Below are 14287 nucleotides of genomic sequence, written 5' to 3'. Positions count from 1 at the left end.
TGTTCACCTTAATATCTCACGCATAGGTAGATACCATTGGGGTTATGACGCAATGATAAATTGATATGGTGGTCAGTTTGCAAGCTGCTAAACCTCCGACTCTAATATTTTGCTTTTTTTTTTCTTGCAACTAAAAAACCCGGAGTCCAAATGAATGATTTTAACGTATCCTTATAAAGCTCCAAGGTTAGGTTTCAAATCGTTTAATACAATAGGCAAGAAGGAAAACTCATCTACTAGCAAGACTTTTGCATACTCCACACATCTCATGATTTATCATTATCGCATCAACTGGATACAACGAATAGTTACATGTTAATATCAGAAATAGAAAAATGACGAAAAAGTTGACCCCACAGGAGAAACAAAACCGCAAGCCGGCAATAAGAGCTTGTACATTCTGTCATCAAAAGCATTTGCAATGTTCAAATGAACGTCCTTGCAAAAATTGCGTGAAAAGGAATATAGCATCAGAGTGTCACGATATTGTCCGAAAAAGGGTCAAGTACTTGACAGGATCTTCAAAGTCGTCAATAAAGAAGTCACGCCCGTCTTCTGAGCAATCAACTCAAAACAGTTCTTTTAACGCTTCACCGGTGTCTATGGTTGATGACAGTTCTAAAATGGAACAGGTCAAAAGTTCGAGCCTAGTAAATGAAGACCAACCCACAGCGATTGAGCCCTCAACACAACTGGTACAAGTCAAGCAAGAACTGCTAAATACTCCAACACAAGATCCCAGTGTCATGCAGATTAAGGAGATACTAGATGCCCCTACATTCGATGTACAACACAATGGCTCAGATTTCAACAATGAATCCATCGACCTAGATAGAGCTGGTCTGTTCGACACAGATCCCTTGTTTCATACAAACACAATGCTAAATACTACGACCGATGTTATAAATAAATTGCTTACAGATCATTATGAGATTGATAGTTTGAGTCAACCGTCCATGGATCCTATTTCCCAGATATCAGACACGCCCCACTCTATAAATTTGAATCACAGAAACAGCCAGTTTAGCTCCAACTATCTTAACGAGGAGTACCTCATGTTGGGAGACATTCTTTTAAACTCAAAACCAGCTTCGCCGTCGCCTTCAAATACAAGTGCATCCGAATATACAAATGGACCAACACCAGCTTTTATACAAAACATCGATTTTAATAATATCAATGAATCAAAGAAGAGGGTAGTGCAGAAATTGCGAGATTCGCGACCCTTCATTTCATTAGGGTATCCAACAGATTCATCAATGAGTTTGGACAATTTGAACAACATGGCACACCAAACTGACAATCTCTTGGACAACAACGTCAGTTCAAGAGGAAACACGAGCAAGCAAACAACGAATGCTAATTCAAACCCAATTGTAAACTTCAAAACAAAGCATCGTTCAGATTATGTGTCTCCATTGGCAACTCACAAGATCTACAAGACGGTGTCGGACATTTACAATAAAGATGTGATAAACTTTGAATACCCAAATTCTTACCATGCACTTACCAATTTTCTCAAAACAAGATTTCTGGGCAATGGATTAGATCCTGAAGAAAAACAACGCAAGAGACAGAACTTGCTTATCATTTTGAAATTGATAGCAAGTTACCGACCTACTTTTATTAGTGCACACAAGTCTTTGCTCAAACCACAAGACCTCCTCCTTCTAGAAATGAGTTTTCAAAGATGTTTAATAGATTATGAAAAGCTAAGTCAATTAAACTCATCGCCGACAATTATATGGCGTCGAACTGGGGAGATTGTCAGTATAACGGATGACTTGCTAAGCTTGTTGGGCTATAAACTACTGGATATTTTATCAAAGCGTACCTTCATCATGGAAATGATGTATGATGATGAATCAGTTGTGAAATACTTTCAATTATTTAAATCAGTAGCTGTGGGGAACTTACATTCAAGTATTAGTACCAAGATAAAGCTAACCAAAAAGGAACCTTTCGTCAATAGCGTGGCTAGTGTTGATGCTGATACTCAAATGCAAAACAATGTTGGTACAAGCAACTACATTGAGTTCTGCTCGGTTTGGACTGTTAAGAGAGACTTATTTGACATTCCCATGCTAATAATTGGCCAGTTTTTGCCAATTCTACCGGCTGGAGACGGTGTAAGAATGTACTGAGAAGAGACAACCGAGTATTTTGGAAAAACTAAGGACACAAAACGCATGTAGCTTCGTAAAAGGTAACTGACCTCTTCCCAATAAAGATGCTATGAGTGTTTTGCTCATTTGTGTAGGAAAGGCTTACTCCAATAAGCATTTGGGTGTATTCGGACTGGGGACGTGCGTTGATCGCATGATTAGGCGACTCGACACGCCCCACACTCGGGTGCGTAAACTACCCAGTAATACATGTTTGTGGAGTAAAACGTGCACACATCAGGTTATGTTTCGAATTAGTCTATTGTGCATTGAAATCATGCGCAAGAAAAAAGTAAGGTGATTTTTTTCAACTCCGGTGTTACGCGAAAATCATCCACAACGAATGCGGCTGATACAGAATGATCACGTTCTACTCACAATACAAGCTTGATTTATAGTGTTAATTGGGACATATGTGGGTCTTCCATTGAAACGTAGTGCCGAAGTAACAGCACTGCTTGTTTGAGAGACCTCGCTATGTAAAAGGCAGCTTTCGGAATTACTTGGTTTAACCCTAATTTCTCCTATATTCTTCTTTTTGTGCACATTTGAATCAATCGTCTGGTGAAAGAAAATTTTTGGTTTTCGCAGTCACGTCATGAGGTGATTTTTTTACAAGCTCTGTTTTGCATCCATAGAAGGACTAAACGTATAGTAAAGCATGCAAGTTCTCTATACTATAAAACCCCAAGAGATCCGTCCTTTGCTTTGATTCCCCTTCCATCATCAACAATCATTTTTAACTATTCGAACTATATACTTAACTCAATCAAAATAAAATCATGGCTGCTTTTGCTATTACTCCATTCAGAGCTTTATTAGTTGGTGGTGCTTGTTACGGTGCTTGGTCAGTTTACATGGCAAAATACTACTTTCAAAATTCATCATTGAGGAAGATTTACGTTACCTCAGACCCCGAATTTGCTAAAGTACATCCAATGAGACACCCACAATATGATGGCAACGTCAAAGTCGAAGCTAAAGAATAAATTATAGAACAACTTTGAAATTGTTTTGCTGGTCCTTTTATTTCATTTTATTTTTATTTTATTTAACTGTTTTTTAATATATGTTTAGTTTTATCATTTGATTTGTAGTTGTGTTTATGAGCTACCAGTTCTCTGAATACTTTGCGCTTTTTTAAACCTTTTTTGTTTTGATGAGCATCCATATTTTTTTTCAATCTGACTCAGCACTCTTTCAATACTTTACATTAACAATGAAGATCTCTCAAGAGACAATTAGCAAACTACAGCTGGATGCTTCTTGCATCAGGAATATATGTATCCTTGCTCATGTTGATCATGGTAAAACATCACTTAGTGACTCTTTGTTGGCAACAAATGGAATAATCTCGCAACGTATGGCAGGAAAGATACGATACTTAGATTCGAGAGAGGATGAGCAACTAAGAGGAATTACAATGGAGGCATCTGCTATTTCCTTGTACTTTAGAATAATGAGAAGACAAAAAGGAGATGAAGAAAAGATTGACGTTAAGGAGCACTTGATTAATTTGATTGATTCACCTGGTCATATTGATTTCTCTTCAGAGGTGAGCACATCTTCGAGATTGTGCGATGGAGCCATTGTATTGGTTGATGCAGTCGAAGGTGTCTGTTCACAAACTATTAATGTTTTACGTCAATGTTGGATTGACAAACTAAAGCCTATTTTGGTTATTAACAAGTTGGATCGGTTGATTACTGAGTGGAAGCTCAGCCCCCTCGAGGCATATCAACATATATCGAGAGTCATAGAGCAAGTCAATTCAGTTATAGGGTCCTTTTATGCCGGAGACAGACTTGAAGATGATTTAAATTGGCGAGAAGCTGGGGAAGTTGGGGAATTTGTTGAAAAAGATGACGAAAATTTGTACTTTGTGCCTGAAAAGAACAACGTAGTATTTGCTTCAGCCATTGATGGATGGGCATTTACAGTCAAGACATTTGCAGAAATATATCTGAAAAAATTAGGCTTCTCCCAAAATGCATTATCAAAGACTCTCTGGGGGGATTTTTACTTGGACATGAAAAATAAAAAGATTGCTTCTGGCAAAAAGCTCAAAGGAGGAAACATGAAGCCATTGTTTGTTTCCCTAATTTTGGATCAAATCTGGGCCGTGTATGAAAACTGTTTAATTGAGAGAAATCTGGAAAAGTTGGAGAAAATTATTGAAAAGCTAGGAGCCAAAATCTCACCTCGTGATTTAAGATCTAAAGATTTGAAAAACTTGTTAAATCAAATAATGTCACAATGGATACCATTGAGCCATGCCGTGTTGGGTACTGTCATAGATAACTTGCCTAGCCCCGTTGAAGCACAACTGGAAAGGATAGACCAGATTTTGGAAGAGACTATTTATAGCGCAGTTGAAACTGAGCAGGACAAAAGCAAACTTGTTGATCCCAGTCTTGTAACAGCCTTGCATGATTGTGACAGCTCACATGCTGACAAGCATACTATGGCTTATGTTTCGAAATTAATATCGGTGCCTAATGAAGAGCTACCGAAGGAGACAGAAGTCGGTACTGATGTCTCTGCGGAAGAGCTTAGAGAGAGGACTAGGATTGCAAGGGAGTTGGCCAAGAAAGCTTCTGAAGCTGCAGCCGCGGCACAAGACAGCAGGGCAAACGATGAGTATACCATTAAACCGAAAAAGGACCCATTTGAGTGGGAATTTGAAGAAGAGGACTTTGAGCAAGAGGGGGAAGAAGATACTGAGGCCAGTGAAGAAACTCTAGTCGGCTTCGCTCGCGTTTATTCTGGTACCCTATTCAAGGGTCAGAAACTAACCGTTATTGGACCAAAATATGATCCCTCATTACCAAGAGGTCACGAAAAGAATGTTGATCAAATTGTTAACGATGTGGAGATAAAAGATTTGTTTTTGATCATGGGTAGAGAATTGGTGAGAATGGAGCACGTTCCTGCTGGTAATATCGTTGGTGTAGTCGGGTTAGACAATGTTGTTCTTAAAAATGCAACCATTTGCTCAGCTATACCTGGGGATAAGCCGTATGCCAATTTTTCCTCCACGTCAACTTTAATCCATAACAAGCCAATTATGAAGATAGCTGTTGAGCCAACAAATCCTATGAAGTTGGCAAAATTGGAACGCGGTTTAGATCTACTTGCTAAAGCTGATCCTGTTTTGGAATGGTACATTGACGACGAGTCGGGAGAATTGATTGTCTGTGTTTCTGGGGAGCTTCATTTGGAGAGGTGTTTGAAAGATTTGGAGGAGCGATTTGCCAAAGGTTGTGAGGTTTCAGTAAAAGAGCCAGTCATACCATTCAGGGAATCATTGGCTGATGATGTGGTGAACAAGGAGAGGATTGATGAACTAGCAGATGAAGAGGAAAGCGATGATACAGACCTCGTGGGCCTTGATTTTGATGTTTTTCCTTTGTCAACTGAAATCACACAGTTCTTAATTGGCAATGAAGGATTGCTAAGTGAGATTGCTAGAAGCAAAACAAATAATCTGGAGGCGAGGAGTTTGTTTGCTGAGAAATTGACTATGCTAATCGACCAAGATAAGTCATTTTATGGATTTGAAAATGCCAAAACATTTGTTGATCATATAGTAGCATTTGGTCCTAAACGAGTTGGTCCAAATATCTTTTTAGATAAAACGGACAAACTCAAACACTTTTTCGCTACTGAGCATCCAGAGGAACCATTTCAGTTTGAAAACAATATCCTAAATGGTGCTCAATTGGCACTCAATGAAGGACCGTTAGCTGCTGAGCCAATGCAAGGTATAATTGTCATTTTAAAGAAAGCCGTAATTAACGATATTGACGAGGACAAGATTATAATCAATCGTGGTAAAATCATCAACCAAACCAAAGCTTTAATTCACAAGCAATTCTTATTCAAGTCGCCACGTTTGCTTCTTGCAATGTATACATGTGAAATACAAGCAGCTGCTGAAGTGTTGGGTAAAGTTTATGCAGTGGTTCAAAAGCGTGAAGGGTCCATTATTTCAGAGGAAATGAAGGAAGGAACTCCTTTTTTCACCGTTGTTGCTAGAATACCAGTCATCCAAGCATTTGGTTTTAGTGAAGACATTCGAAAAAAGACTTCAGGTGCTGCAAGTCCACAGCTTGTCTTTGACGGATTCGATGTTCTCGACATTGATCCTTTCTGGGTGCCTCACACCGAAGAGGAATTGGAAGAATTGGGTGAGTTTGCAGAGAGGGAAAATGTCGCAAGGAGGTATATGAACAACATCAGAAGAAGAAAAGGTTTGTTTATTGATGAAAAAGTGGTCAAGAATGCAGAAAAGCAAAGGACCTTAAAGAAGGATTAGATAGGAAGCTTTCGTGTGTATAAATTATGTTGTAATTCTGCAGACTAAAAAAAATGTGTCTACTCTTGCGTGAAGACTTAACAGTTTACACATAACAATCTCCTTACCGCCCACACTAAATTCACACCTTCATCTAAATATATACTCATACGCTTTATATTCATGAACGAAATATAGCAACACGTGCCAAAAATTGCAATGACCCCTCTGCCTGATATAAAGGGCAAGCTAGATTCGGAATCATCGATAAACAAAAGTAGACAACCATCAGAAACTAAGACAAAAACGCCTGAAAGTAATGTCTTTACAAGCAATACCAAGTCCACCTCGATAAAACCAAGTCCGGCGCAGTTGTTTGATTTAATTTCAAAAAACTACGAAAGTTGGCTGCAAGCTATGGCTAAACAATTTGAAGACGAAGAAAATTTCTCACCGTTTCCAACTGAAGATGACTTGAATCCCGCAAAACTGAATCCAATATTCAACTACAACTTGTTAGAGGCACTTGAATCTGCATCGAATCAAGCGGGAGAGAAGATCCAGGAAATAACCAATGATGGCATACAAAAGACTAGTCTGCTGCGTGGGCTGCAAAATGGTACCTCAACAAGACCAATCAAGCACCCAAAAAGAAAAATCATCTGTCCACCTCAATCATTGTTGAACGATACCGAAATTGATTTCATACGAGACAAAATTGCACAGATAATCAAGCAAAAGGATGGAGGAAGCTTACCTAAAAACTTCAACTTATTTGAGTCAGGCTATAGTAGTATTCATCTTCATGGTGATGATAATTTAAATAAAATCTCAAGTGAGCTTGAAAACAATGGTCAGCTCAATCCCACCTCTATCGAGATAGAGTTTAGTCCAATTCCTGAATGCAAAACCCATGGTATAGAAGATTGCGATTGCCCTATCTTTGATGAAACATATGCATCTTCCCGTCTATCATCGAGAGGTGTTTTGAGTGGTTTGCGACATACAGAGAGTGATGACGACGACGGCGGTCCTTCATGTGAGTTTACATTTGAATATGATGGTAATGGAAAACTTCTTCCAACAGGTAACAATATTGAAGAGAAGCTAAAGCTGATGAGCCAGGAAGCAACCAAATTGAGGGGGTTGCAAGAGGAATTTAACACAACTATAAATGAGGCGGATGAACCTCAGCAAAACTCATCAACGAAAAAACAACTAAGTACCTGGAAAGCATCTTCATCTAGCTCATCGTTGTCAAAACATATGGCCAAAGTAAAGAGGAAACTGAAACAAGTAATCACTGACCCACTTGATGATCTAAAGAGAATGGTTAAAGAGCTGTCACAGGAAAAATTGGAAAAGTATCGATTACAAAATCGTCAATCGGCAACACCGAGAAACTATTATGGATTGATACCCAATGAGAATTGTTGCTTATTGTGTCAGTATGAAGCTGTATTTGGCATGAAACCTCGTTACCTTGTTTCTAAGAAAGCCAGCTGAGTATTATTTAACTAATATTTATTAGTAGCTAGATCTGTGACATTACTTCGTCTCTGAATGGATATATAATTATTGCATCCGTTCTTGAAGTGTTGCAATCGTAGGCATTTGGTAAGTGATGAGGTGCGGTCACCTTTATTTGTTACTTTAAATTTTGTAGCAAAATTGCTGCAAATAATTTCATGCGTTCAATGGGACTAACGTACAAAATTTTGAATAACCCATTCTATCTACAAGATTTTTCCATAGGGCTCTCCCTTAATACTATACTCCACTAACCGGGTCTAGTGATGCAATAAAAAGTTGATGAATCAAAGGCATTATCCAAATCAATGTGATGTGAATTCAAGAGGACTAAAAAAAGTTTAACCATTATGTTTTGAAAAATGTATAACCAAATTATATAAAAATTCTATAAAATACTGTTGAAGTGAATTAAAATATTGTGTTGAAATTAAAGGTCTTTTACAATTAAAATTTCAATTTTTTTGGTTGTTCCCATGGATTTTCTTGGTTAGTGAAATGTCCATATGATGCAGTTTTGAAGTAGATTGGTCTAGCCAAATCCAACTCCTTGACGATAACACCTGGTCTCAAATCAAAGTTTTTCTTGATGATTTGGACCAATTCGTCAGACGAGTACTTGGAAGTACCGTAAGTGTCAACGTAGATGGACAATGGTTCAGCAACACCAATTGCATATGAAAATTGAACCAAAGCTCTTCTTGCCAATTTGGCGTTAACCAATGACTTGGCAACCCATCTAGCGGCATAGGCAGCAGATCTGTCAACCTTGGAGAAATCTTTACCAGAGAAAGCACCACCACCGTGAGCTCCCCATCCACCATAAGTATCAACAATAATCTTTCTACCAGTCAAACCAGCATCACCTTGTGGACCACCAATGACGAATCTACCTGATGGTTGAATATGGTAGATAGTCTTGTCGTCCAACAAGTTGCTTGGAATAACCTTTTTGATAACGTGTTCTTGAATTTCCTTTCTCAAGTCTTCGGTTGAAATGTCATCTGAATGTTGAGTGGAGATAACAACAGTGTCGACTCTCTTTGGAATAACAGCACCACCATCTTTTTCATATTCAACGGTAACTTGAGTCTTGGTGTCTGGTCTCAACCATGGCAAAGCACCTGACCTTCTGGCAGAAGCCAATTCAGCATTCAACTTGTGGGCCAACAAGATGGTCAATGGCAATTTTTCATCAGTTTCATCAGTGGCGTAACCAAACATAATACCTTGATCACCAGCACCCAATTCTTCCAAAGCTTTCTCGTAGTGCAAACCTTGAGCGATATCTGGTGATTGTTGTTCAATAGCAACCAAAACGTTACAAGTGTTGTGGTCAAACCCCTTTTCTGAGTGGTCATAACCAATATGCTTGATGGTGTCTCTGATAATTTTTTGGTAATCCAAAGTAGCTTTGGTAGTAATTTCACCGAAAACCATAATCATACCAGTCTTGGCAGCAGTTTCACAAGCAACTTTGGACAATGGGTCAGCAGCTAAACAAGCATCCAAAATAGCATCAGATACTTGATCACAGATCTTATCTGGGTGACCTTCACCAACAGATTCTGAAGTGAAAAGAAATCTTTCTCCTGAGGTAGACATTATTTAAAGATATTAAGGAACGCAATTGAAATAAAATGAAGTTTCAACAAAAGTAGATTTTCCAAAAAAGAAAGAGTTTTGGGAAAAAGGTTGTTTATTTAAATTTTGATGGGAAAGTTGAAAAAAAAATTAGTACCTCGTTGGCATAATAATAGAGAGCGAAAAAAGTAAAAAAGAAAAAAAAATTAAACGCTCAACGTTTCTACGATGAGCCACACTCGTGGGACTTTGACATGTTTTGTTAGGAAAAGTACAACACCTTGACAAATGAACAGATACGTCAGGTCTAGTAAGATGTCGTAGACTGATTAAAAACACTAAGACACAATGATTCACTTAACTACTTACAGCTTAATTGAATCTGAACACAACCTGTGGGCGGATATTGTAAATACTCAAAGTATTGGTGTTTGGATGTACTGGACCCCATTATTATTTTGTACGCACAAGATGATGATCTAAGAAATCGTGACTTTCACATGTGACAATATATAAAGAGTAAACAGAGTCACACAAAAGCGAAGTTAATTTTTTCTTTTTTATGGTCTATACGACATCGTACAATACAAAGCTATCAAATTAATTGTTATTGATTACCACGTTGATGAATGAATATAATGAACTAGATTGATTTTAGAGAAAAAGAAACGTATTTTACAATAGCTATTTGCAGCTTTACCTGAACAGATTGGTTTTTTGAACCCATCATATTTTCCTTTGGTTCACCAACCATTTTTTAACTTTAAATTTATCGTAACTTCTTCCGACAATTATATTGTCGCAAATTTCGTGAACCTACAACAATGAGTCTTTTGCGACATAACAACAAACGCGAAAAAAAGGAAAAGGTGCGAAATGGTGTTTGGGATTGATCGCGTTGCAAAATTAAGGAACCTTGCAAACCTCTTCTCCAGGATTCTCTACAGACGTTCCTTTAATCATACGCAAATGGAACTGGCTGAGGGTATAGAGAGGAAATACACACAGATGCTCAACTTTTTGAGTGACAAACATCCTTCCATGGACCTTGAGCACAGCAACGATGAAAACCTAGACGTTTCTAAACAACCAAACAACACAACCTCGATGCTTGGTTTTGACCTCAGTGATGATTTTATGAACAATGTCGCCAACAACAAGAGTGAAGGACCAGATTTGAGTATATTAGACAAAGTGAGAAGTAGATTGTTAGGGGAAAACAAGGGACAGCAACTGTTGGATGACACTCAGAAAATTGACCAGGGAGAAACTCAAATAGTTCAAGAGGAACCATTGGATAACCGGTTTCAACTCCTACCCCAATTAGAAGTGGATGAGAGTGAATACAATCAATCAACACAAGCAATTGACGCTAAAAGTCATCTTCATCAAGAATTTGGCCCTACGCAGGTAGTTCACAAAAATTTGGAAGCTACTCATGTTATCGAAAATGGATCAGCCCTTGGTCCCACTCAAATATTAGGTAGTGGAAATACACAACCAGAGCAGACTACGCCTTCAAAGTCTACTTTTGATACTACCCAAGTGATTCCTCGGAAGGATTTGCAGAATTTATTTGTGGAGTCGGAGGATGAAGAGGAAGCACAACCTATGACGTCTCAAGAAAGACAGCGAAAAATAGCTCAATTAGCCGAGGAAAAGAGACAAGCCCGACTTCAGAAGGAACGAGAGGAATTGGAACAGGATATGACCAAAGGCTCATTAACTGATGAAGAGGAAGAACTCAATACTGAAGCCAATGACACGGTTGTATCATCACATATGAAAAGTGATGGTTTGTCCACCAAAGACTTAGAAAAAGCTCAAGAATTTATCAATATACAAAAGCGTCAAATTGATATTAGGCCTGATTTTGAAAGAAAACAAGTGTTTACCAAGGAAAAGTTTTTGGATTTGTTTTCCGACGATGAAGATGAAGATGAAGACATTTTTGGCTTGACTAAAAAAGCCACCCAAGCTCAGCAACCTTCTTCGCCAACTATGGATGAGGTGTTGAAATCAAGCCCAACAACATCCCCAGTTAAAGACAATACATTTGATTTGTTTCAGATACATTCAAAACCAACACAATCATCAAATCCACTTGAATTGTATGCTCAAAGATTGAAGCAAAACTTACCAAGCTCGCCTTCAAATAATCAGCATAACAAAGGACCTGTGATTAATTTAGATTCAGACTCTGATGCTGAAATAGGCCATTCATCTTCACCATTGAGAACTCAACACAATTCTCGTTTCTCTAATCATGCCACAGAATTGGATGTGATCCCTGAACTTACAAAAGAACAGAAATTCCTCATAAGACAGCGTTTTGCAAAGAAAAAGTATCAAAATTCCAAACATACTGCAAAGGACACAGATAAGCATAATCGACAAAGTAATTTTTTCAAGCAATTGCAAAAAAGAAATATAGACCAATTGAAAGTTCATAAAATGAATGATCCTGAACATGCCTTGATGGAGGAACTTGAAAAAGATGAAGAGTCAATGGCTTCGCTATTAGAAAGAGAAATGGAAAGGGTGAGAAAGATTAGAAAGAAGGAAAAGTTACAAGAAAGAGCCAAATTGGCTCTATTGGGTAAGAAATTGGGAATGAAAATGGTGGAAAGTGGGGATGATGGTGAATGTGACCAAGATATACCAGAGAGTGATGTTGCAGGCTCAGAGGTTCCAGATAGCGATTACAACTCTGATGACCAAGACCAAGACGATGATGTTGGCGAAGAAGAGGAAGACAACAAAGAGGTTGAATTCAGCGACATCAACTCCTCTTTTAACGACAACGAAGGTGAACAGAATCTTGTTACTCACGATGATGATAGTCATGAATTGTTCCAGAATTTGCAACCAAGAGATAAGGATAATTCTTTTATGTCGACGCAAGGAGATGCGCAAGTCAAATGTGAACCTAAATTACCTCTGTTTAAAGATCTCACTCAATCGCAATCGCAACTGCAACATCAGACCCAAGTCGATCAGCCGACTCAAGTTGACAATTCGCTTTTGGAGGACGATTTGGAAACTCAAGTCATCAACAAAGAACTATATACCCAAGCAGACGAGAAGAGTAGTAGAGCTGTTGTTGATGATGACGATGACGATTTGATAACTCCAGCGCGCGTCAACAAGGGTCGCAAAGCAATGAGAAACAAAATGATGCAAATCAAAGAAGAACCAGAAGATCAGCTAGATAAGGATGAAGAGGCGGATGAAGCAGGTACAAATAAAGAAGATCCGGAAATTTTACAACAAAGAATCAAAGAATATGAACAAAAGATCCGTAGAAAAGAGTTGCAAGCTCGTAAACGTCGGAAAGAATTGGAAAAAAGCGGAGCCAGATCAATGTTTGACGGAGAAGCAGAAGAATCTGAAGACGAATGGAAGGGACTAGGTGGAGTTGATGGCGAATTTTCCGATATTGCCAATTCTGAAGATGAAAAAATGATTGATAATAATTTAAATATTGATTTACAAGATGATGAAATTCGTAAAAAGTTTATGGAAGAATATCAAATTAAAGATCAACGAGAATTGGAAAAATTATTAGATGATATCAAGAATCATAAATTGATTAAACGAGTTGGCGCCAATAATAATGGTTTTGATATTGAATTGAGTGACGAAGAAGATCAATTGTTAGCTGCTTATCGAAAACAAAAATTAATTGAACAACAACAACGATTGTTGCAGAATAAGAAGTTGCAAGCTTTAAGTAAAGATGAGAAATCCAAGGCGTTTTTTGATACTATTCAAGATAAACATGAAGTTATTGTGATTGATAGTGATAGCGATGTTGAAGCGTTTGGAGATGCGACGGGAAATCCATTCGTTGAAGGAAAAAATGAATCTAGTAAGAAGAAGCCAAGTTCAGGTGATAAAGATTTTGTTGAGATTGAAGATGAAGAGGATTCATTGGAGAAAGAAGCACCATTGAAACAAACGATTAAAATCGAAGAATCATTTGTTCAAAATAAATTATCATTCTTGTATCAATCAGTTTATGATGATGATGATTCTGGATATAATCGTATACAAAGATTGTCTAAATTACAACATGGCATATCTGATGATGATGATGAAGATGTTGATGATATCTTTGCATTGAAATCAAAGAGTGTTCTTCAATCGAATCGACAAGTTACCAACATCGATCGAAAACAAGTTAATTCCAAAAAGAGAAAATTGGATCAAGATGAACCTACTGACGTGGATGAAAACAGACAAGATGGTGGAGATACTGACAAAGATGATGATGAAGTCAACTACAATAACAACAACAACAACAACAACAACGACCAAATCAACCTCGACGTCATCGACGATGACGATGATGATGAATTTATGCCCATATTTAAGAAACCATCCATAACAAAATCATTCAAATCATTCCAAGAACAAAAAGGAATCACATACAATAAGCAGGGTAAACAACAGTTTTCCGGAGTCACCATTAGTAAACAATATAAAGTTGTATCAGGATCAAAAGCATCAATAACTTATATGTCATCGAAACTGGCCAAGAACAACCAGCATGGACAACAGTATAAGAGCTTTAAAGAACGAGCAATTGAACAAAGTTTACATAATTCGAGAAGAGAACGGTCAGGGTCTACTTCGCTGAAATTATTTTCGAGTTCTGATTTCTTATAGATTAAAGTAATTAACTAAAAAATTGCACAAGAAGTAAAAT

General features: G+C 37.8%; 6 protein-coding genes across 6 annotated transcripts; 5 read left to right on the top strand and 1 right to left on the bottom strand. All coding sequences in view use genetic code 12, as the record gives it.

The window, feature by feature from the left end:
- Positions 1 to 335: 335 nt before the first annotated feature.
- CORT_0A07360 (Zcf23 protein) lies at positions 336 to 2144 on the top strand (the record flags this gene model as incomplete). Its single annotated transcript, XM_003866512.1, has 1 exon — positions 336 to 2144. The coding sequence occupies one exon, from the start codon at positions 336 to 338 to the stop codon at positions 2142 to 2144; it is 1809 nt and encodes a 602-aa protein (XP_003866560.1).
- Positions 2145 to 2947: 803 nt separating this feature from the next.
- CORT_0A07350 (hypothetical protein) lies at positions 2948 to 3154 on the top strand (the record flags this gene model as incomplete). Its single annotated transcript, XM_003866511.1, has 1 exon — positions 2948 to 3154. The coding sequence occupies one exon, from the start codon at positions 2948 to 2950 to the stop codon at positions 3152 to 3154; it is 207 nt and encodes a 68-aa protein (XP_003866559.1).
- Positions 3155 to 3324: 170 nt separating this feature from the next.
- On the top strand, positions 3325 to 6483 carry CORT_0A07340 (Ria1 translation elongation factor; the record flags this gene model as incomplete). Its single annotated transcript, XM_003866510.1, has 1 exon — positions 3325 to 6483. One exon carries the CDS (start codon positions 3325 to 3327, stop codon positions 6481 to 6483), a length of 3159 nt encoding a protein of 1052 aa, XP_003866558.1.
- Positions 6484 to 6681: 198 nt separating this feature from the next.
- Positions 6682 to 7968, top strand: CORT_0A07330 (hypothetical protein; the record flags this gene model as incomplete). The annotated part of the gene is made up of 1 exon (XM_003866509.1): positions 6682 to 7968. The coding sequence occupies one exon, from the start codon at positions 6682 to 6684 to the stop codon at positions 7966 to 7968; it is 1287 nt and encodes a 428-aa protein (XP_003866557.1).
- A 471-nt stretch (positions 7969 to 8439) lies between these two features.
- CORT_0A07320 (Sam2 S-adenosylmethionine synthetase) lies at positions 8440 to 9597 on the bottom strand (the record flags this gene model as incomplete). The annotated part of the gene is made up of 1 exon (XM_003866508.1): positions 8440 to 9597. The coding sequence occupies one exon, from the start codon at positions 9595 to 9597 to the stop codon at positions 8440 to 8442; it is 1158 nt and encodes a 385-aa protein (XP_003866556.1).
- Positions 9598 to 10452: 855 nt separating this feature from the next.
- On the top strand, positions 10453 to 14247 carry CORT_0A07310 (Gin1 protein; the record flags this gene model as incomplete). The annotated part of the gene is made up of 1 exon (XM_003866507.1): positions 10453 to 14247. One exon carries the CDS (start codon positions 10453 to 10455, stop codon positions 14245 to 14247), a length of 3795 nt encoding a protein of 1264 aa, XP_003866555.1.
- Positions 14248 to 14287: the final 40 nt, after the last annotated feature.

Source organism: Candida orthopsilosis, assembly GCF_000315875.1.
Source record: "Candida orthopsilosis Co 90-125, chromosome 1 draft sequence".
Taxonomy (NCBI): Eukaryota; Fungi; Ascomycota; class Pichiomycetes; order Serinales; family Debaryomycetaceae; genus Lodderomyces; species Lodderomyces orthopsilosis.
Note: the sequence above shows the minus strand (reverse complement) of the source record. Positions and strands in the feature narration are given on the sequence as shown.